General features: G+C 40.5%; 1 protein-coding gene across 2 annotated transcripts; it reads right to left on the reverse strand.

Moving 5' to 3' along the window:
* Nucleotides 1–326: 326 nt before the first annotated feature.
* LOC126387397 (transient receptor potential cation channel subfamily V member 1-like) lies at nucleotides 327–14,533 on the reverse strand. Of its 2 annotated transcripts, none has more exons than XM_050039925.1 (17): nucleotides 13,071–14,533; nucleotides 12,808–12,931; nucleotides 10,511–10,650; nucleotides 9,939–10,093; nucleotides 9,304–9,456; nucleotides 7,370–7,507; nucleotides 6,968–7,272; nucleotides 6,584–6,760; nucleotides 5,464–5,619; nucleotides 5,266–5,361; nucleotides 5,103–5,173; nucleotides 4,860–5,025; nucleotides 3,653–3,719; nucleotides 3,207–3,541; nucleotides 2,755–2,879; nucleotides 1,434–1,540; nucleotides 327–1,310 (listed from the first exon to the last, which is right to left on the reverse strand). In XM_050039925.1, exons 3-17 carry the CDS (start codon nucleotides 10,648–10,650, stop codon nucleotides 1,198–1,200), a joined length of 2,304 nt encoding a protein of 767 aa, XP_049895882.1. In that variant the 5' UTR covers nucleotides 12,808–12,931; nucleotides 13,071–14,533; the 3' UTR covers nucleotides 327–1,197. The 2 variants fall into 2 exon arrangements, with proteins under 2 accessions (XP_049895882.1, XP_049895884.1); XM_050039927.1 differs by having other exon boundaries at nucleotides 10,511–10,674.
* Nucleotides 14,534–21,862: the final 7,329 nt, after the last annotated feature.

Genomic DNA, 21,862 nt, shown 5'->3' on the forward strand with positions numbered 1-21,862 from the left:
TAAAACCTGGATTATACTGTATGAGCTGTGTGAGAGCTTGTAAACTGATGTTTTGATAAAGATCTGCTGTTGTTCAACTTGGACCCCAATCAGTCCGTCAATATGTTCGCTATTTTCCATGATGGCATGCAAGAACAGTAATTTTCTTCACAAATTCCAGGTCACATGGCATGACTTACTCATTTACAAATGGTCATTTTGTGGTGTATACCTGTGGAGTATTCCTTTAACTAACAGGTTACGCAGCCTCAGCCAACGTAACTGTTAATAGTACTGGAATTGTCTTGTCAAAGAAAAAAAAGAAAAATCAGATGTGTGTTTTTTTTTTTTTTTTGTCATCAAATTTTATAACAAACAGAAAACATTTATCCAAAACATTTCTTAATGTAGGCACATGGACAGAATATCTCTAAACACTCCATAAGTTACTATAACCATGTCTATTTAAATGTTTCAATCAGTCAATCAAAAATAATCAATTCTCTGGATATCATGATTTTTTATTTAAGATCAATATCAATCACATGAATTATACATGGTACAACTCCAGTGAGGTGTGATCCCATCAGCTCCTTTAACTTGTGCACTGTAGTGTGGTCTTTTTTTTTATGTCTTCTGACATTGTTTGTTGCTGTTAACTCAATGTATCTGGATGGTTCTGGTTACTGTCCACACATCCTGACCTCGACAAGAAGGCAGCATGGTCGCTCCTCCTGCAACATGACCAGCTACTCACTCTGCAGCCGCTTCTGCAAGGCGTAATATTGAAGATAATCTATCTAAATCTATATAAAACTTTATGTGCAGGATTATGCACAGAATGAGCTGCATCAGCCATATGTGAACTCTTAACGAGCTCGTGCAAACAACGACCTCCTACAACAATATTCAGGACCTCCCTTTTTTAAGGTGTATGTCAAATTATATTTAATTTAAATTAGTATTCACTTCATCAAATAAGACATTGTAAAGATGTGACCTATCTACAAACAATATTCAAAACAAGGGCATTTGTGTTTATAAAGGTTTCTGTAGTTAAGGCACATGCACTATGTACACTACAGTTTGGTTTTCTTTATAAAAGTTAGAATATAAAAAGTTACAGTGGTATCCAAACATTTCTTTAAGATGGAGGGGCCACTGCAGTTGCAAATAAATGCTCACATGAAATTTTAAATCTGAGTGTTTAGATTTTTTTTAGTGGATCTGTATTTTGATGTTGTGCTGAGCGTCAGGAACACTGGAGAGCTGTGGTTGGTGGTGTCTGGCGCGAATCCTCTTCAACAATGGATTTATGTGCCATCGAGACCCTGAAAGATCAAATGGCGACTCTGTATTAATAACATCTTAGCAGCAAGAAGCAGCAAGTTGTGTGTGTGTGTGTGTGTGTGTGTGTGTGTGTGTGTGTGTGTGTGTGTGTGCTTTGTTCTTACTAGGAGTGTGTTCATGGGGCAGTGGCTTCATCATGCTTTCCCCAGGGTCCTCGTCCTGGACAACACCGACATCTGACCTCCACTTTTTCCAATTAATTTCCTCCACCCTGGAGATGAAAAAACTCCTTGATCATGTCAACACTAGTAATGCTCAACATGACCAGCTCTGTAAACTGATGTTACATTACTGGATTTAGGAGTCACTGTTAGAGAGCAACCTAGGACCTTTTTTCCCATGTTTTTGTGTCATAGTGACTCATGGGAACAGCACATTTTGAAATTGGTCGATTATTGAGTGAGAGCACTGCAGCCAGCAGCTGTGAAACAGGCTACAATGTAAACACTTAGGGCATGTTTGCACCGTCAAATTATTTCCACTGACAGGTTCAGATTATCATTCTAATTGTCTGATAACATTATGAAGAGGATCTTTTAAAGAGTAAGATCCTTTCTGTTTAACAAGAAATAGCCCTGAAATCACCATCACAGAACCCACCTGACTGCTTTTACATAGAAGGTAATTTTATCATCGTAAAACACACTTTGTTCAAAGCTGAGGGAAACAAATTAAAACTCACAAAAAATGTCCTGGTTTGACATTCCACGTTTCAACAATCACCAACTCTGGTTTGGTTCAAATAAACCTTTAATTCACCCAGTTAGATGTGAAAATATGCTGGCTCTATACATGCTAAAATTACTCTTTATTTAAATGGCGTCCGGCGGGCTTGGCGATGGCGATTTTGGGGTTGTTTCTATAGTTCCTTTTCATAAATTTGTCAGACACTTAAAAAAACAATCTGAGCCTACATGCACTTTTACTGGACATAAATTGCCAGGGCGAACATACCCCCAGTGGTGACACTGCAGCTTGTTGGATCTGACTTAATACTGGACCAATTCCAAAAATTGTTGTTCTCATTCATCACTTAGGCACAAAAATATGGGAAAATAGGATCTAGGCTGAGAAAAAACCTTTCACTGTTTGAGGGATCTGTGGATTATCTTGATGAAGCAGGACAATTGTTGTGAAAATATTAAATTGAATTGTTTAATCCTTTGAGGAACAACAATGTAATTCCACAAACCATAGCACAAATCTGAAATCATCTACATGGTGACACACCACCAGATATAAATGAGAATGTTTCTTTGTAATATGGGTAACCTGACCCTTGGCCAGTGTTCAGTATAATGTGTGCTCAGGTTAACTGGTGACAATATTACACCAAGACATTTCAATACAGTAATACTTTCATAGATTAGTTTGTTTCAAGCTAAACAATTCCATCGTGTTTCCAAAATCAACTGGAGGTTTTACCTGAAAAACTGACGACTCTCGTCCTCCTCGTTTTTTAAACGCACCATCTTCGACATCCCGGAGTGCAGCTTATTCACAAGGCACCTTGGCAGGGTCCCCTCCATGTCCAAAATGGTAGAAGCCCTCTGAGGATTTGTGACAAAATGTCTCAAGTGTGTCAGATCGTTGGTGTTTAAAATATGAGCCAACACAGTATTTCTAGATTGTGAGCAAACAACTTCAAGCTTGGCAATGCTCTTCTTAATGAAGTGTATATATTTGAGATATTCACTGTTTTTTATAAGGCGAATTAGCTTTGTCCTGGCAAATGCAACCAAAGTTTCCTGTTAGATCATCATACAGCATTTACAGATATCCTTAAGAATTATCCTGCACTTGAGAGATGAACTTAATCCTGTGAACATTTGGTTACATAAACTGAAACAAGTTATCAGACTAGAACAGCATCTCACCTGCAGGTTCCAGATGTTTTCAATTTGTTTGGAGACTCTTTCCACTGTGTAGCCCATCAGAGCTATCAACATGTTGAGCAGCAGGATGTAGGTGATAACTATGTACGAGATGAGCAAGACGTAGAAAACTTCCTTGTACTGAACATGGTCAGTGAACTGCAGGTCTCCCATTCCAATAGTGAACTTGAACATTTCCAGTGTTGCGAAACGGATATCGTTGTAACTTGACTTCTTGCACTTTAATGTCTTGACAACAGGGCTGCTTCCATGTGGCAGTGTGCCATTGCGGACCTTTCTACAAGCTGGAGGAGAGTCGCGTATGACAGCAACAACAGCTACGGATAGGGAGAAAATTTGAGTCAGAGGTCTTTACTTTGGAGAACATCTTAAAGTCTTTGTTCTGCATATGCTTAACTTTTTGCATTTGGAGTCAATGAAAATCTTACCAGCAGAAAATCCAAATAGCAGGACACCATAGACGCATAAAAAGTGCAACAGGTCACCCAGGATTATCTAAAAAGAGAAACAGACTTCATATCAGGCAAATTTCTCACCACTCTGATATATTTGGTTACTTAAAGCTCGGGTAGGCAGACAAATGGCAAATAAATTGAATTAAAAAAAAACAAAAAACATGAAAGAAATAGCAGAATTTGAAAAAACATCCTCCTCCTGCAGCTCCCCCTCTCTGTCCTGAGCCCCTATCACCAGACGACCACGAGCATTTGCATGTGCTTCACACAGTAATCCAGTGTTTCCCATGCACTGTTTAGTTTTATTACATTTGGAGTTGCACACAGTGCATTCACTCAGCCCCTTCTTTCCCACCCTCTCTTTCTGTTTATCAGACCACAAATGAGACAAAAATCAGCTGCTAGCCACTCCACTGTCTCTGTCTTGCTCCCTGGCACTGTGGACTGGTTCCCTGGGAGGAGAACAGGCAGCAGCTTGAGAGACAAACTTTCTGTCAGCAGCTGTAGCTGCTCAGATTCGGCCAGCACAAACCTCACAGTGGGCTGGTGGCCAGCGGTAGCACTGGGTCTGTTAGCTGGACCTCAGGGCTATCCGGTCCCTGCTGCCGCCTGTCCTCCAGGTGAAGTGGTCTGTAGCAGCAGGGAGTGAGGCGGAGGACATGCTGTAGCTTGAGGCTCTAGCTTATGTTAGCTAGGCCTACCTTAACATGAAAGTAAAGCTCCAGCCGTGAGCCTTTGGCTCCATTCAGCAGAGGGCTACACTATTTGTAATTTTCTTTTAGACTCTCTTTTTGGTGAGTCCATCTTCCTTTTTTGGGCTGTTTTGCAGTGTAGGCAGTTGTTGCCAGTGCTGGAATATCAATTTTCTCTGCAGGACTCTCTCCATTAAATCAGGTTTTCACTGAAGAGATGTGCACGTGCATCTACATTTATAAAACAGCCAACAGGAACACCCTCTCTCTGACAGACAGGTAAACCATTCATTCCATTTGGCCACAACAAAATGATTAGACAGGTTTATTACTGGTCTACAACAGCCAAAGATACCAGTTTTTTCTTTTTCTTTTTTTGAGCATTTAATTTATTGATTGCTATTGGGATGTAAAGAGAATTTTAACAAATAAAACAGAAAATGTTTCTGAAATAAGTTGCCTGCCCTAGCTTCAAATGTAATTCTTACCCTTTCCATCATGACGCTGTACATCCCCATTTGTTTAGAGCCTCTTGAGTAGTAAAGAACATTGATCCAGGCAAGGGCCAGTGCGAGCACGAGGAGTCCAACGTATTCTTTTCGTCCACAGAAGTACAAAACTGTGCAGACCAAAATGAGTGCTGCCTGCAGGAAACTGCAAACCAAAGTGGAGTGGTAAGAAAGCAGTGATGTAAAATTTGTCCATCACAAAAGATTGATGGCGATACTTACAATAGAATGTCACAGAATCCAGTTGTGTATAGAGCCTTGAAGGTTGGGGGGTTCCTCTTGAAAATAGTTATCTGTGGATTCAGGAGTCAAACATACAGAAATAGTCTGAAATATATTCTGACTGTTTTTGTGTAAATTTCCAGAGCAGAGTCCTCTTTCTCACCGCTTTATAGAAAAACCATACTGCTCCAAGGACACTGATCACCTCGCCAATGCAACGAACGTGGTCAAGCGGGACATTGTCAACGGGAAATGGTGGCTGCAGGTCAAAAGGTTAGGAGTCCTTGCTTAGGGCTGATCAATTTGTTAAAACATGGTTCTTCTGTTTTACGTCAGTGAATGGTTTTGCTCAGTGCCTTACCTGTCCTTCTTTTCTGTAGAAGGCCACAGTGGTGAAGATGATCAGGTACACCAGGTAAACCAGGAAATTCATCAAGAATAATTTGGAAGCAAACCTGTCCCACTTATTCTGGAGAAGACTGCGCAGAGGCTCAATCTGGAGCATCTCAGGTCGATTCTAAGGCATTGATCACAGGATTATTTCCACATTAAAAGTCCTTTTTCAAAGTGGCACTCCAAAAGTCTTTTATCAGCACCTTGTGAGGCTGATGAAGGCTTGTTTGCACAAACAAACAAATTAAATGGTAAACTGCTGCCAGAGAACTGATAGATTTTTCTATGCCTCTGTTGTGCTGCTGTGTCTTTATCTATCTGTTTATACAGTAAGTACAGTTAGGAGTTGTGACTTCACATATACAGGTATTTTCATAAACAGATAGTTTCCTCTACGTTTGGGCCTCTTGTTGTTCTCTCATGTGGAAGTGTAAATAGAGCGTTTGAGAAACAATGACATCATAGAAACAACCACAACCACAACAATGGCAGACTACTGGTTTCCTAATGTATTATTGGCACTGCTTGTGCAAATGACTACTTTATACTAAACTTACTATAGCTCCATCGTTCCATGGACAAAAGGAAGCATCTGCTGTTGCCAGAGTTTTGCTCCAACTTATTGTCTGCAGCAGCTTTAAGTCTGCCAGAAACTACGGTAGATCAGGCCCGATCCAACCAACAGATGGTGGGAGACTTTCCAGAGTGGGATTGTTACTGATGAGGAATAAAGGCAAACTTTCACATGTCAGGAATCAACGGTGATGAGATCTACAGTAGGTATTTTGAAGCCTGTACACTATACTACCTTTGAGATGAGGTAGACTGCTGAAGACAGCCAATGCCAGCCAGTATTTGGGGTCATTTTTTCTGTTTCAGTGCGGATGGAGATATTTTGTAAAACAAAGATTGTGTGGATGGAAATATTCTTTAAATTGGAGGGGGAAAATATCTGTTTTCAAAAATATCTGTACATGTGTAGACAGGGCGTAAGACAAAACTGCAACTGTCTTGTTTAAAAAAACCTTAAGGAAAACTGTAGACCATCATGTGCAGATATTTTTTAAGTTAAAATAGATATTTCTTACCGGAATTTCACTACTGAAGACGACTATCTCCAACACAGAGTTTTTTTCATTGGTGTCAATGGAACTCAGGTCATAAAGTGAAGAGTGAACTGGTCCATAGACCCATTCTGTGAACTTCCTGGACAGCGGCCTCATCTCCTCATCCACAAATTCACGGTGTAACATGTGCTTGAAGAGCTGACCAAAGAGAGATCAGGAAGGAGATGATTATCTTGTGGTACAGTACAAGCACCTTCTCATGTCGTGCACACAGTCTGTTAAATTAATCTTATAAGGCAATGCACCTGTGTTCAACAAGACTATTACACATTAAAAGAAGGAAACTGTTCCATCAACATGTATCTGAAAATGTACACAAAGCCCCTGAAAAGAAAATAGACGCACCCCAATCTTGCCCAGCTTGGCAGCCAACTTCAGAGGTGTCAGCCCCTTATCATTTTCGATCTCTTCCAACTGGACTATTGTTTTCTTCTCAAGCCTGCTGTGCTGAGTAAGGATCTCATCATACATCTTTGCAATCATTTCTGTGTTTTCATCCGTATTGTCTGCTATGACCACCAAGGCATGCAAGACAGTGTTTCCTTGCAAGTCCTTGTCAGCCACGTCGGCTCTTGTGTAAGGGTTTTCCATGAGGAAGGCCACGACATCAGGCTGGTTGGTGCAAGCAGCCAGTGACAGAGGAAGCTCTCCTGTTGAAAACACACAAAGGTCAGTTTGGTGATTTGATTATTTAGAGCTTGGGTAGATTATATAAGTTCTGGTTATTTTTAGGATGCGATTACCCACCAAAATAAAAGCCCAGTCCTGCATTACGCTGGAAGAACTTCCCATTGGCTTTGGCTTGCACATCTGCTCCTTTCTGGACCAGCAGTTTCACATGGTCGAAGCTCCTTCTCTCAATGGCAATGTGCAGTGCTGTCTGACCTGTGACACGTGTTTATTGTTACAGGAAACAGGTTGTTAAGGTTTTCAACACACTTAAGACACAGGTTTGTTTGATTTTCTGTGGTTTTGTTTATTGAAATGTTCAGGGCAAACATGAGTCAAGAGGTTCTTTGTCTAAGTTTCAATGCCTAGTTCCGAACAATATACTCGGGTTAAAACCTCTATACCTGGAGAGATACAAATAATGATAATACAAATCAAGTAAAAAAAGATTTAAAAATGAAACAAAAATAAATAAAGAAAATAATAATAAAATACTAAATTAAAACAAAAAAATGAAAAAACAAATCAAATAAAAATACAATTTACAGTAAAAAAATTAATAAAGCTATCATTAACAATACCATACTTTTTTTTAGAGATAAGTTATAGTATACCCTGAATTAACAGTCTCCCAAGTTTAAAATAAAAGTCTCTAATAGATGTAAGAATTTTGTGAGGCCCTAAACACTCCCTTCATGACAAATGTGATCTGATGGATATCTCCATCTATCTGCTCTATCATGAAATAGATTTGGACTGCCAAGTTTCAGAGTAAGTCACCCTGAATTGATCAAATCCAAACAAAAATTGTTCTTGAATGGTGATAGCATTTGTGATGAACCCACTATATGGATTTTACGTTTTATATAAGGTGTATCTGGTTACTCACTCTGTGTAAGCATCTTTGACTGAGCAGATAATCCCAGACTATGTATAATGCTGCATCTCTAAATACAAAAGCCCTTCTGCCCTCTGTTTACTCTTTAGAAGCCGCATATATATACAGCATATTCAATGTGCCCAAAGTTCAGGCACATTGATGATATAAACTCTGGCTCTCAAGTCAAGTCACTTTTAATAATACAGGTCCCGCACACTGCTCTTGCTCACAACACACGAGTGTTTAACACCATCATTTTCAACATTGAGCTTAGATAGAAACTGCCCCACCTATTTCACGGATGTGCCCAGGTATGCACACGTATGAGGAAATAAATCAGCTGTGGGTGTGTTTCTGACAACAGCCTGTCCACCAGATGTCACACATCCCACAAACGAAAGTACAAGGGAACAAGAACAGAGGAACTTTTTCAGTGCCCTGGAACCGAAATTATGAGATATCATGCTGTACGTCATTGAAATGTACTGCCTCTGAGTGATCTCTACCATTGCTATGATGGTTCAGGGATCTCAAAAAGACAAATGTATGATACATGGCATAAGAATATAGAATGTTGAACATTTTGAATGATTTATGAAAGCTGCAAGGCCGATGTGTTCATTCATAAGATCAAAATATTTTTGTAAATAATTTTGTAAATAGCTTTCATTGTGTACGGAGCTTGAGTTTTTCTAGGTTTTTCCTGTTTTTCTTGTTCTCTTGTACTTTAGTTTGTGGGATACATGACATATGGTGGACAGGCCGTTGTCAGTTATTGAGACACACTCACAGCTAATTCATTCCTTCACACCCATGTATACTGGGCAAACCTGTGGAATGGGTGGGGCAGTTTGTTTAAGCTCAGTGTTGGAAATAATGATGTTGAACACTCTTGACGAAGGTCCAGGAGGACCGAAATGTTCGTTTTTACTAATAAATTGTGAAGCTGAGCAAGAGCAGTGTGCAGGATTTTCTGTTCAAAGACGTGATATTTTCCAACGCACCTGCATCTGTTGGATGTGCGAATACCTTTTTTCAAACCATTTGTACAGTTCCACAATCAGAATTGGACATCCTCTATTATTAAGACCCTCAGAAGTTCAATCACTCATGACAGTTATGTTTTACTTACCATTGTAACAAGGATCTTGGTAAGATGCGTTGATGAAATTTTCTAAGTCTCCAGTTTTTTCCGCTATGTCAAGGAGGACCTCGATTGTGTCATTTTTGCCATCTTTCAGATTCATCAATGCTTTCAGGAGCGCCGTCTTCCCATTAGTTTCATCTGAAAGTCATGCACAAATTACATTAGTTTCTCACTGTACTACTGACATCATTGTATAGAGAGTTTGTGATAAATCCTACTAACTCAAAAAATAAGTACCAGAATAACTCCTAAATTTACTTTTAAGTTTCACTTGGACAGATTGTTCTTTGAGATGCTTAGAGATTTATGGACCAAACAACACAATTCAAGTCCAGCTTCTGTGAGTTCACCTTTTTTGTCCAAACATTGCAGGTGTTACACATTGGATCCTAAATTTAATTTGCCTTATCCATCAATTCAGACCTCTACTTGCACTTAGCGATGCCCTCTCTAAACAAACTGAAGGAAATCTCTTTCTCAGGCTTGCTTTGCATTACCAAAATCCATTTCACTGCACAAAGGACACATGGCTGTACTGTTTCAAATGAGCATGGTCATAGATACAGCAAGACATAATCAGTTATAAATAAGACACAAAAAAGTGCTTCCCTCCTACTTGCCTGTGAATTCTGGGCTGGTAAGTTTCTTTTTAGTAACTCGTAGGTAGTCAAGCAGGCCAACAAGTTCAGTTGTGTCTCCCTGAGATGCTGCTTCAAAGACTCTCTCCCTGGTGAATTCTTTATTGTTAATGCTGTCATCAGTGGTATCACATTCTCTGAAAAGTAGAAAATCATACAAGTTATACAATGCACTATGCAGCTCAAAATGGCCAACTACGCAATGATTTGTGGTGACAATATTTCAACATGTGTAATCTTTTAAAACTGTGTGCAAAGGAAATTTTGTTAACCCAATATTTGTTCATGAGTCTCTTGAGGAAAAGTTCCGGACCAGCTTGGGAACAAACGCAGGTTTAAACAAGCCTGTTTACTTAAAATACCACACCATGTCACCTGATACTGATCAGTCCCTACAGGCTTAAATACCACTTTTTCTTTAAAGCAATACAGCACACCAATTTCTGTGCCGACATCTCCAGCAGTCAGTCATTACCATTCAATAATTAAAGGCCCTGTGTATAACCTGAGAGAAAGAAACCTTACACTAGTTCTTCACCAGTAGAACCGGTTACCTTGCTAATAAGACGTTGGTATCCATCGGCGCAGGAATGATCTCTGAGCTGTCTGTTCTGAGGAGCCAATCCAGACCATTCCCCTCTTCCTCTTGGCTTATTGTAGGCTCCTCTTTGTCTGTTGGCTGTCCATCGTCCATCTTGTTTGTTGATAATAATCAAGTCTTAATCATGTGAGAAAAAGTAGTATGTTTTGCTTCCTCAAGTCGCTCATCAGCTATGATGAGCTACAGCTACACAGGTGTAGGATTGCAAAGGTCAGGCGTGGCACTGAAGCAGTAATGGTGTTTGTTACCTTGGTCACACTCCTCCCTCTTTCACACAGTACTGGGCGCGTCTGTTGTTTACTAAACAGCAGTTTCCTAGTTGCAGTATTACCAGTATCTGCTCAACAGATATTTTACTGTCTGATATTATTTTATGAGGTATTAAATACTTATATGTCCTTACTTTTTTAGGACTGTTTGACTCTGTTCTTTTATATCTAAATGTGCAAATAAACTCAAACTATGTATCTTAGGATGGCCTGAATGCCTAAAATGCTTCACTGAAAGGTAATGTTATTAACTATGATAAAGTCACACAAATGAATTCAGTGGTTTGGAACTTATTCAGGGTTCCTACAGCTAAAGGCAACCTAGATTTAAGATTTTCTAATACTTTGTAATGCCATTTGTAATAAAATACAGAACATGTTATACAATAGATGCTATCCTGATCTGCGTGCCATTAATGTGAGAGGCAATCAGTAAATTATTAATTAATTAATTAATTATTTTGAGATTTTACAAAGCAAAATCAGAAAAAAAAGATTCATGAAATTTTTCCTTTTTGGACTTAAGGATCTGTGGGAAACCAGTCTATTAGAAAAATTCATTGTTACTTAATTAATTAATTAATTCATAATCTTGAAAATAGCTTCTCACATTTACTTGATTTGATCACAACTAGTTTTCTAGTGTTAGTTCAATATGAAATGAAGTGGAGCACATATACTAGGAATGCATTTTTCAGTGAAGGAGAGGGAGTTACTTTTCAAAGCAGAGTATTCTCATAAGCCTCGACACATTTAAATATTTCTGCCGCATACTTGGCAGCATTATGGTCGTTATTTAGCTTTCATTATGTTTTTATTATTACTTGGGAATTTTGTCTGAGCTGATTTATGTTCAAAATTCCATTGAGGATTAATATAATATTTTACATGTATTTAATTTTTGGGTTAGACTTGTTTCGGGTTGGGTAGTCTGCAGTGTATTCGTTACTTCTTACTAATAATGCTGTATCAGAAAGTGCACAGTTAATTTGAGTGCAGTTAAGGAGACAGAGAAAAGGATTTTGTTTGTTGTTTTAACTTCAAACCTGTATTTGATATGACTAACAATAAGTACATTAGGGATTTTAGGGGAGTCAATTGTGTGGACGACATGATTAGAAAAGCTCAGTGGCATCTGTACACAACTTGCGTGTGGGTAAATGTTTACTGTACACATTTGTTAAAGGTGTGGCTATACTGTGCAGTTTAACACAACAGCAGCACGGTTAATTAAAAATATATCATTGCTGTACTTATTATAATTCTAAAATCACTAGAGGCTGCAAACCAATTGTTAGAAAAAAAGTCCAGTTGCACAACCAATGGACATGTTGGAACAGGTAATTTTACACAAAATCTGATATTATTTTCTCTGTCTCCAACACTTTCTGAAGGTAGTCAAGGAAAAACTCTTAACTTTAGCTGCACCAATGTGTCATTCATATACCAACAGCAATACTCTACATGACTTTTAGTCAGTTCCATGGTGTTTTCGGAGTGGTTCACTTAATTACTTCACCTAACTTCTGGATTGCTGAATAATACTGTTTGATTTTATTGGTAAATCAAATACACTCTGAACCTGTAGTGTAATTACCACAGTCACTGACGATGGGAACAGAACTGTGGCCCTAATGTCTAAAAATTACAATTTCCAATCAATTAAATTGTTCTGACTTATATCTCCTAATAATCCTGTTGTAACCTACAGCTATGTAAAATGAGTACCTGCTAATAACCTCTGAGATTTTCAATAAAGCAATCATGTCTCAAGCATTTATGAGTGTGACTGTGACTGATGTCAGCCCCATTCAGAGACTGCTGCAAAATGGGAGACACACATTTATACTGAATGCTGAAGTACACTTATTTTCACAAAATAAATACAAATAGGACCATATAATCTGTAATATCCATAGTGTAGGAAGTGGATAAGTGAGTGTCTGCTGCATGTGTTGGGCTGTAAAAGCTGAAACTGTACCGCAAGTCCTTCCAGGCAGTGGGGATCTCACAGGACTGGCTGCATCTCTGGCCTTATGCATGGGGAAGCACACTGGGCCCATGTGTGTCCCATTTTGCTGATTATGCCGCCTTAGGTCAAGTCCCTGCAGACAGAAAACACAGCAACAGCAAGAAGGGTGAGCTGTTGATGGGATGGATTCTGTTTGTATGAAAAGTACTTATTTACTTATGCCTTACACCCCTTTTGGGGTATAGGCCGTCGACAAGGGACCTCCAGAGTACCCGATCGCTGGCTTTCTTTTCTATCTGTGACCAGGTGTATCCCATCTTCTTGGTGTCGGCCTGCAGATCCCTTCGCCAGGTGTTTTTTGGCCGACCTCTCTTTCTCTTCCCCTGGGGATTCCACGTCAGAGCCTGTCTGGTGATGTTTGACATTGGTTTTCGAAGAGTGTGCCCTATCCATTTCCATCTTCTTCGTCCAATTTCATCCTTAGCTGGAATTTGCTGTGTCTTCGTACAAAGATCTTCGTTGGTGATCTTGTCTGGCCAATGGATTTTCAAGATTCTTCTCAGGCACCTGTTTATGAAGCTTTGCACTTTGCTAGTCTCGCCACCAGACAATCAGAGATCTCCGCCTTCTGATAGTCTGGGGACACTCCTTTCTAAAGTGTGTTTAACACACCGGCGAAAACGGCCGGCAACAAAGCAACGCCTCTTGCATTTTTGAAAAGGACACGCCTTCTCGGAAATGTGCGCTCCTCCTTTTTTCGTCCGCAAGGAAACAGACACACAGAGAGCTTGAAAATGGATGCCGAGAGATTTAACTCCGTTTTATCAAACGTGTGCTCATCCGTGAAGAAAATATTTTTTCCAGCGGATGTCTTAGTTACATGATTGAGCTAACTGGAGTAGTTTCATGTCGTATCCGACAACGGGAGGCTTTTAACAGATGACGTCCTGATGTTAGCTTTGCTGCTAGTGTTAGCTGTCCCTGTCAGCTGCAGCCACTGATGCTTTCTAGACATCGTGATTTCCCAAAACTGAATAAATACCACACATAGCAACACAAAACTGCTTTGCTAACTCAATCATGTTGTAACTAAGATATCCGCTGGAAAAGATATTTTTTTCACGGACCGTTTAATGAGTTATTACCTATTACAGACACTGCTAACGGCTAACAGGGCTAACAGCTAACGGTTATCCCAGCTAAACGTGCACACAGAAATAGTAATGTTTGTTCAATCATTGTGTTTATAAATCAGGGAGAAAGTCATCAGTCTTTAGTTAAGCAAAGCGTCTAAAGACTGACTTGTGAGTCTAGCACTTTGCTAGCTGTGTATTTGTTCTCCAGGTCTCGGCTCCATAGAACAGGACTGATTTTATGTTGGAGTTGAAGGTTCTTATTTTTGTTTGTTGTTGTATCTCCTTTGAGCACCATATGTTCCTTAAGTTGTAGGAAGGCTGCCCTTGCCTTACCTATTCTGGCTTTGACATCTGCATCAGTTCCTCCCTCTTTGTTGATGACGCTGCCCAAGTAGGTGCAGGACTCTTCTATTTCAAGTTGAGTATCTTCAAGTGATATTGGTTCCACACTATTTGTGTTCATCCTCATGCTTTTCGTCTTTCCCTTGTGGATGTTAAGGCCCACTTGGGCTGATGTATCTGCGAGTAAGGTTGTCTTCTCTTGTATCTGGTGGTGGCTGTGTGATAGAATTGTATGAAAATAAGTTTGATTGATTGATTGATTGATTGATTGATTGATTGATTAAACAAGACAGAAAAAAAAAAACTAACCAGCTGATATAGTGTCTGTTTCACTAAAACAACTTATTAAGAACAAGCACACCCAGTTGGGTTCTTTTTTTTAAAGGCATTTTTTATTTAGAATTCAATAAGATGTACGGATTATCAACACACAAACATAGAACCAACAAGGACAAAACAAAACTGCCCCTCTCACCCACCAACCCAGAAACAAACAGAGAAAGCCAGACCAGCGAAGGGAAATCCAAAAGACAAGAACAAAATAAATAAATGGTCGAAGAAAAAGAAAAAAGGACAAATTAACTTGTGTGACATAAGTAGGGGAGTATGACATGTTTCATTACAATATTTCAGCTTCCATATTTGCTACTAAAGTTAAAAATGGTTGCCAGTTGGCAAAGAAGCGTGCAGTTGATCCTTTAATAAAACGACGATTTTCTCCAATTGTAAATAATACATAACATCCTTAATCCAATGTCCATATGTTGGAGGTGAGGAGTCCTTCCAGGGTAAAGTAAAGGTAAAGTTCCACTGATTGTCACACACCTGAGTGTGTGAAATTTGTTCTCCGCATTTGACCCATCCCATCTCTGCTTTTAAGAGTCCAATGCTGCAAGATTATGAGCATTGAGTAATTCGTAAATTTGACTTATGGACAGGTTTTTAGCTATGTTACATTCAAAAGCAGAATCTAAGAGGGATGGGTAAGGGCAGGAAAGGAAACACCCAAAATGAGAAGCTGCAAGTATCTGTAAAAGTGTACTCAGAGGATGTCAAATTTTTTAACTAGCTGTTCAAAAGAGGCACAGGTGCAATCAATATAGAGATCATGTAGTGAGGTGATTCCATTGTTTGACCATGTATAAATTGCTGCATCTATCGTAGATGGAGTAAACATTAGGTTTTCTGCCACTGGTGCAGCAAGCGAAGGGTCAGTTTGTTTTAAGTGCCGTCTGATAAAATATCTTAATAGCATACTTTACAACTGGATTTGATGTGACGTTGGACAAAGACTGTGATAGTGGCAATTTAGCATACAGTACTGATAGGGGAGTAAACTGTGTGGATGCTCTCTCCATTATTACCCAGCTAGCAGTAGTGTCATTTCTTAACCAATCCAATACTGCTCTGATGTTAGCTGCCCAATAATAATAGGAAGAATTTGGAAGTGACATCACCCTGTTTTACGAGGTCTTTGTAGTATTTTTCCCTTGATTCTGGGTGGTTTCTTGTTCCAAATGATAGTTGAAATTTGGCTATTTAAATTGATAAAAAAACGATTTTGTAAGAAATATTTGCAGACTCTGAAAAATATAGAGGAGTAAAATAACCATCTTAATTGGCACACCCAGTTGTTTTGGCACCACAACAAAACTTGAAACAGCTCCAGGTGGAAAGCAGTGCCTTTTCTCCATCCCAGTACTGCTGTTGAAGTAGACCTTGATATCTTCTGGCTTTGACTTCAGTGCATGGAAGAGGACCGTCCTTCCAAACAAAACCATACTAGGAAAAGCAGTATTTTTGTCTTTGGAGTTCAGCTGGTCTCTCTGCTGACTGCATAGTGGCTGATATGATTACGCCACCTGGTGGGAGATTAAGGAGAGGACGAGTTTGCTTCAGGTTGATCTTAGCCAAAAGGCAAAGAAAAAACACCAACAACCAAACACCTCTAGTGCTGGGACATGACCAAAAAAGAAGTTCAACAGTTTCGCTGTCTCCACAGGAAGGCCGCGGGCATTTAGCACTGCGGGTGCACCCTCTTCTTTCAAGGAAAGCTCTCATGGGCAAACACTGGCGGACAATCTGCCAAGCCAAGTCTTTGTGCACTCAAGGCTAGGGAGTTAGCCTTGAGTGCAGTGGAGACAGAACCTGTTCAATGCCTGTTCTTGTAATTTTGTCAAATGGAAGTTGACATGCACATTTTTTAAGACATGAAAAAAAGACACTGTAAATTTTTGGCCAGGTTTGTGCATATGGTATGGTTTGGGGTGGCCTTTTCCTCCATGCTCTCAGCACACCCCGCCCCACCCAAAACATGGCAAAATGGGCCCAAACCGGGCCTCCCTGTGGCTTCAGGCACGCCTTAATAATTGGGGTCACAAACATAGCCTTCAATTTACATTCAATGTCTGGGACACCTTTGCCTCCCTTTTCTAATGGCCTGTACATTTTCTCTCGTTTTAGTTTCTCATGTTGCCCTCCCCACATGAACTGAAAGATGATTTTCCGCAGTGTCGTCATAAATCCATGGGGGATTGGGAATGTTGCTGCCAAATGTGTCAGAGAGGCAAGGATTTCAGCCTTTATAACAAGGACTTTCCCAGTCATAGATAAGTCTCTGTCCTGCCACTGGAGGAGCTTACCTCTAATTTTGGGTAATTTTGACTCCCAATTGATTTTTTCCACGTCTTTCCCTATTTTTACCCCTAAAACTTTTATTGTTTCATTTTTTTGTACGAGGCCGAAGTGTCCTACTGGTTCCCTCCAGTTGAGGCAGAGTAACCTGATGCACAGGTAAATTGATCACAAATAAGTAAGGTGTCTGTTATTGATTTATTGTCTGTTAGGAGGAGGGTTAGGTCATCCATATACAGACTCAGTTTAGCTTCCTTACCTGTTGCCCCTGGGATCAGGAGGCCCCTGATGTTTTTTGCGTGCCTTAGTACACATGCAAGGGGTTCGATTGCAAGAATGAACAAGGTTGGGGAAAGTGGACAGTCTTGTCTTACACCTGATTTTACATCAAATGGTGCTGTGCATTTTCCATCAACCAAAACCGTGCTTGTCATGTCAAAATACAACAGGTCTACCCATGTTCTAAATTTGGTGCCAAAATTGAGTTTGGACATGACAGCCTTCAAATACTGGTGGCTGATACTATCAAAGGCCTTCTCTAAATCTAACCCTAAAATGCAAAGGGGAAGATGACGATCTTGGGCATACAGGTAAGAATCTCTTACTAGGGCCAGGCTGTCTGACATGGACCGGCCAAGAACCCCACGTTTGATCTATACCAACCAACCGATCAATCACTGGTTGCATTCGAAAAAAGAGAGCTTTTGACAGTAATGTCAACTCCAAGCAGAGTCAAAGATCTCCAGTTTTTCAAATCTTTCCTGTCTCTCTTTTTAAAAAGAAGGGAAATGGAGCCTGTTCTTAAAGAGGGGGGTAGTGTGCCTTTTGAAAAACTCTATTTATACACATGCAACAATGGACCTTTAAGCTGGTCCCAAAAAATGCTGTAGTACTCTTTGGGAAGGCCATCAAGGCCAGGAGATTTATTACTCTGCATACTCTGCATGGCCTTGGTTATCTCATTGATTGTCAAGTCTCTCTCCAGGAAGTCTCTGTCTGCATTATTTAGTTTTGTGGTTAGGTTGGACAAAAAGTAACTGATTGACTGTTCGGATATGGATTTGTCTTGATAGAGTTCCCTGTAGAATGACTTGACAATCCCGAGTATACCTTGAGGGTCACCCACCTCTTTCATCTCTGTCTAAGACAGCTTCAATACAATGCCTGGATTTTAACAATTTATTAATAAAATAGCGAGTACACTTCTCATTTTCTTCTAGGTGCTGCACTCTGCTCTTTGTGAGCACCCCTCTACTCTTCTCATTATACAATTTGGACATGTCTTTTTTTAATTTTACAATATCTTCATTCACATCAAAACCTGATAGTAAAAGGAAATAGTAACGCTGCAACTTAGCTTGCAGTCTCTTTTGGAGGGCTCCTTCTTTTGCAGCTGCCTTTTTACCTTCGGCTATAAAAAAGGCTCTTGTTTTATGTTTGACATGCTCCCACCATTCCCCCAATGAGTCAAACAAAGGCTGCAAGGTGAACCACTGATTAGGTTTTTCCCTGTATCTCGTCAACACTTGTGGGTTGTCTAATAAACTTGTATTAAGTTTCCAAGTGCCTGGACCAGACCTAATTGAGCCATGGATTTCTATTGAGCAATCCAGTTTTTGGTGGTCTGAAAAGGGCGCTGGCTCTATTGAGCAGGTAAGTGGTGTGATTCCTGATGTGGTGAACAAGAAATCAATACGGGAGAAACTTTTCCCATTTGTCCAAGTATAACCTGGGGTGGAGGGGTTTATCAGTCCATATGCATCAATGAGTTTACAGTCCTTTATAATGTTCTGAAGTGTATAAGAACTGGCATCAGGTTTTACAGAGGATGTTGATCTTCTGTCTGCTATGTCTACAATGCAGTTTAAGTCACCTCCAATAATGACTTCCCTCCCACAGTGAATCAAACTTTGAATGGTCTGTAGCACCACCTGGCGATCTTGGGTCTCAGTGGGGCAGTAAACATTTATAACTCTGATTTTAGTTCCTCGTCCCTCTATATCCACCAACATTAGTCTCCCGTCTATAACCCTCTCAACCCTTTGGATGTGAAACTGTTGGTTGTTGAAAAGGATTGCCAACCCCGAGGCTCTGTTTTTATTGTCCCCTGACCACACTGACTGTCCATCTGTTTTCATACAGTTTGTAATTTTCTTTGAAAGCAATAGAACACTCCTGAAGAAGAAATATGTCCCCTCCACCTCTATGTAGAAAACTGATAACAGACTGACACTTTACAGGGTCATTCAGGCCTCTGGTGTTAATGGTGACAATCTTAAGAGATGACATTATTGGTTTTGTGTGGTAAGAGAGATCCAGAGTCTACAGTAAAAGGGAACTTCAAACCATCGGGGGAGATCTGTCTTTTTTTTTTTCTTCTTCTTCTTTTGTGATGTCCAGTTCCCTTCCACCTCCTCTACACCACCACTCATTTGAGTGGCAACAGAGAAGGCAGTCACGCACTGTGGGTCTGGAAAAGGGGAAGAGGTGGACAAGGGGTCAGACCATACCTCTGGATCCAGACCTGATACGGAGGAGTCCTCTGATGTCTCCTGGGGCCGCTTTCGAGATGGTGTGCCAGCCAGGGGGGTATCTGGGGTGGAGGGGAGGAGGGAGGCACACCTATGTCCCCAGCTGGAGCCTGACTGACCAGATGCAGGGTCCTGACATTGCCATCAGGGGATGGTAAGTCTGCCAACATTAAATCTGGGAGATCTCTACAGTCCTTAGATGACACTGGGCCACTGTTTGGACAAGTCGGCAAAGGTTGGCCTGCTGGGAGGTCCTCCTGGGAATGCTGTATCTCCTGGGGGCCTGGAGTTGGTCGGTCAAGGTGTTTTTGGGTGATGATCTGTGGGGCTGGAAAGTAATATACAAGAAACACTTTTATAGGGGTGTCGGTGGCTTAGTGGTAGAACAGGTGCCCCATGTATAAGGCTGTTGCTGCAGCGGCCCGGGTTCGACTCCAGCCTGTGGCCTTTTGCTGCATGTCTCTCCCTCTCTCTCTCTCCCCCTTTCACACTTCACTATCCTATCAATTAAAGGCAAAAAATGCCCATAAAAATATCTTAAAAAACAAGAAACGCTTTTATACTGAGACTGACTAATTTTATTCACATTTTACTTGAGAGAAATGGACACATATCTCATCACGTCATGCTGTATATCCATAGTAAAAGCTAAGCTAACATCGCCAGGCTGTCCATTAATCTCCAATAAATGAGTTAAAAACCTAAGTGAGTTCACAGCAGACAAAAATAAATTAAACTGCAATCAAGTGTTGTCTGATCTGCATTTTAAAAAAATCAGTGGAAAGACTAAAAAAACACATTTGTCTTATCAGTTTCGCCTACTGCTGATGGACAACTGATGCCCCGCTGCTGCCACTAGAGTGGATTTTCTCGTTGGGGGAATGAATCTATTCATCTGACTGAACTGGCAGCTCATTGTCTCACTCAACAGGTACTGGTTCAATTCATTTTACAGTGAGATGCATATAAGATGTAGTACTCAAAACAAAAAGTATAGACTGTTAGGGCTGTGTATGTGTTCTGTGCTGCTGTCCCTTCTCCCTCCCTTGTAGATCTGCCCAGGTGTGCTACATTAGTTAACGAGGTGCAGCGCACCTGGCATGGAGGAGGTGGTTAAAAGAGTCGTGCCAGCAGCAAAGGACAGAGGCTCTGGTGTGACGACTGCTGCCTCTCACTGTGGGATTTTTGTTGTTTTGTTGCTTGTTTAAATTCTAATACATCCTATGGATTTGAGTTTTGTAAAGATGTTCTTTTGGGTCAGTGTTGTTGAGTTTTGTTTGCCCCTTAGGGCCGCCCAAGGGTGGGGCGTAACAAATGGGGGCTCGTCCGGGATGAGAACATCCATGAGGCAATGTAAATGTAAGTTTTTCTGTGTGTATCTCGTGGCCTTATTTTGTGTACAGGTCATCTCTTTTGTTAAATTATTTGTGGTTGTTGCTCTGTTTAGTTGAAATTTCAGTTTTGAGCACCCTGACTAGGTAGTCACCAGGCAGGGTACCCTGCCACTTTGTTATTTTGCCTTTTTTATTTTTGGTGGTAATCCTGAGTGGGGGCACGCTTCAGTGTATTACAGTTGGCTATTTCTTTGGTCTTCTGTGATGAACTGAGTTTAGTGTTTAAAGCCGCCTCGAGCTCAGCAGGCCACTGAAGACTAGCTAGGTTAGTTAGCTGTCTTGGTAGGCAGGTCAGGTTTGGGGTGCCTCAACAGCTTGTTCCTCGTTTTTTTGCACTTTGCAGAGCAACTTGATTGTGATTTTGTTTTATTTGAGACGACTAATTTCAGTCGTCAGATAAATTACACTGCAATCAAGTGTTGTTTGATCTGCATTTAAAAGAAAAAAATCAGCGGAAAGACAAAAAAACAGGCCAGTCTCCTCACATTAGAGACAGGGCGTGATCCGCCCGCTGCTGCCACCTATTGGTCTGGAGTGTGAACAACACTTTGTTAAAAATATATCCGCATGCTTCTCTGTTTGAAACTAAAGGAAAGAAGAAAATATCATAAATAAAGCGCAACCACATGAAGAGTGTTTGCCTTTCTTTTGACATATGGGCACAGACCCGACTGTGGCAAACAGCGGCAGAAATTATGCAGAGTGGATTTTCACGTTGGGGGAATGGATCTATTCATCTGACTGAAATGGCAGCTAGCGGTCTCACTCAACAGGTACCGGTTCAATTCATTTTACAGTGAGATGCATATAACATGTCCTCAAAAGGAAAGTGCTAGACAGTGGCGAAAAGTTCAAACAGGGCCAAAGTTCCAAAAAGAGAAGTTGGGCAAGTGTGTAAATGATTATAAGAAATGCGCACCTGGTAGAGGGGCTCAGTCAACATATACGCAATTTGCACACTAGCATGGCGAGAACAAGAAATCAAGGCGAGGGCACCTACATGGTCTGTTTTGAACAAGTTGAGGGA

The sequence above is a fragment of the Epinephelus moara genome, unplaced genomic scaffold (assembly GCF_006386435.1).
Source record: "Epinephelus moara isolate mb unplaced genomic scaffold, YSFRI_EMoa_1.0 scaffold399, whole genome shotgun sequence".
NCBI classification, from domain to species: Eukaryota; Metazoa; Chordata; class Actinopteri; order Perciformes; family Serranidae; genus Epinephelus; species Epinephelus moara.

Coding starts and splice junctions, on each gene's coding strand:
- LOC126387397 (XM_050039925.1), bottom strand. CDS start 10,650: ATGGACGATGGACAGCCAACAGACAAAGAGGAGCCTACAATAAGCCAA. Junction 5,174..5,265: donor TATGGTTTTTCTATAAAGCG/GTGAGAAAGAGG, acceptor CTGAATCCACAG/ATAACTATTTTCAAGAGGAA. Junction 1,541..2,754: donor GAGAGTCGTCAGTTTTTCAG/GTAAAACCTCCA, acceptor TTTCATCTCCAG/GGTGGAGGAAATTAATTGGA.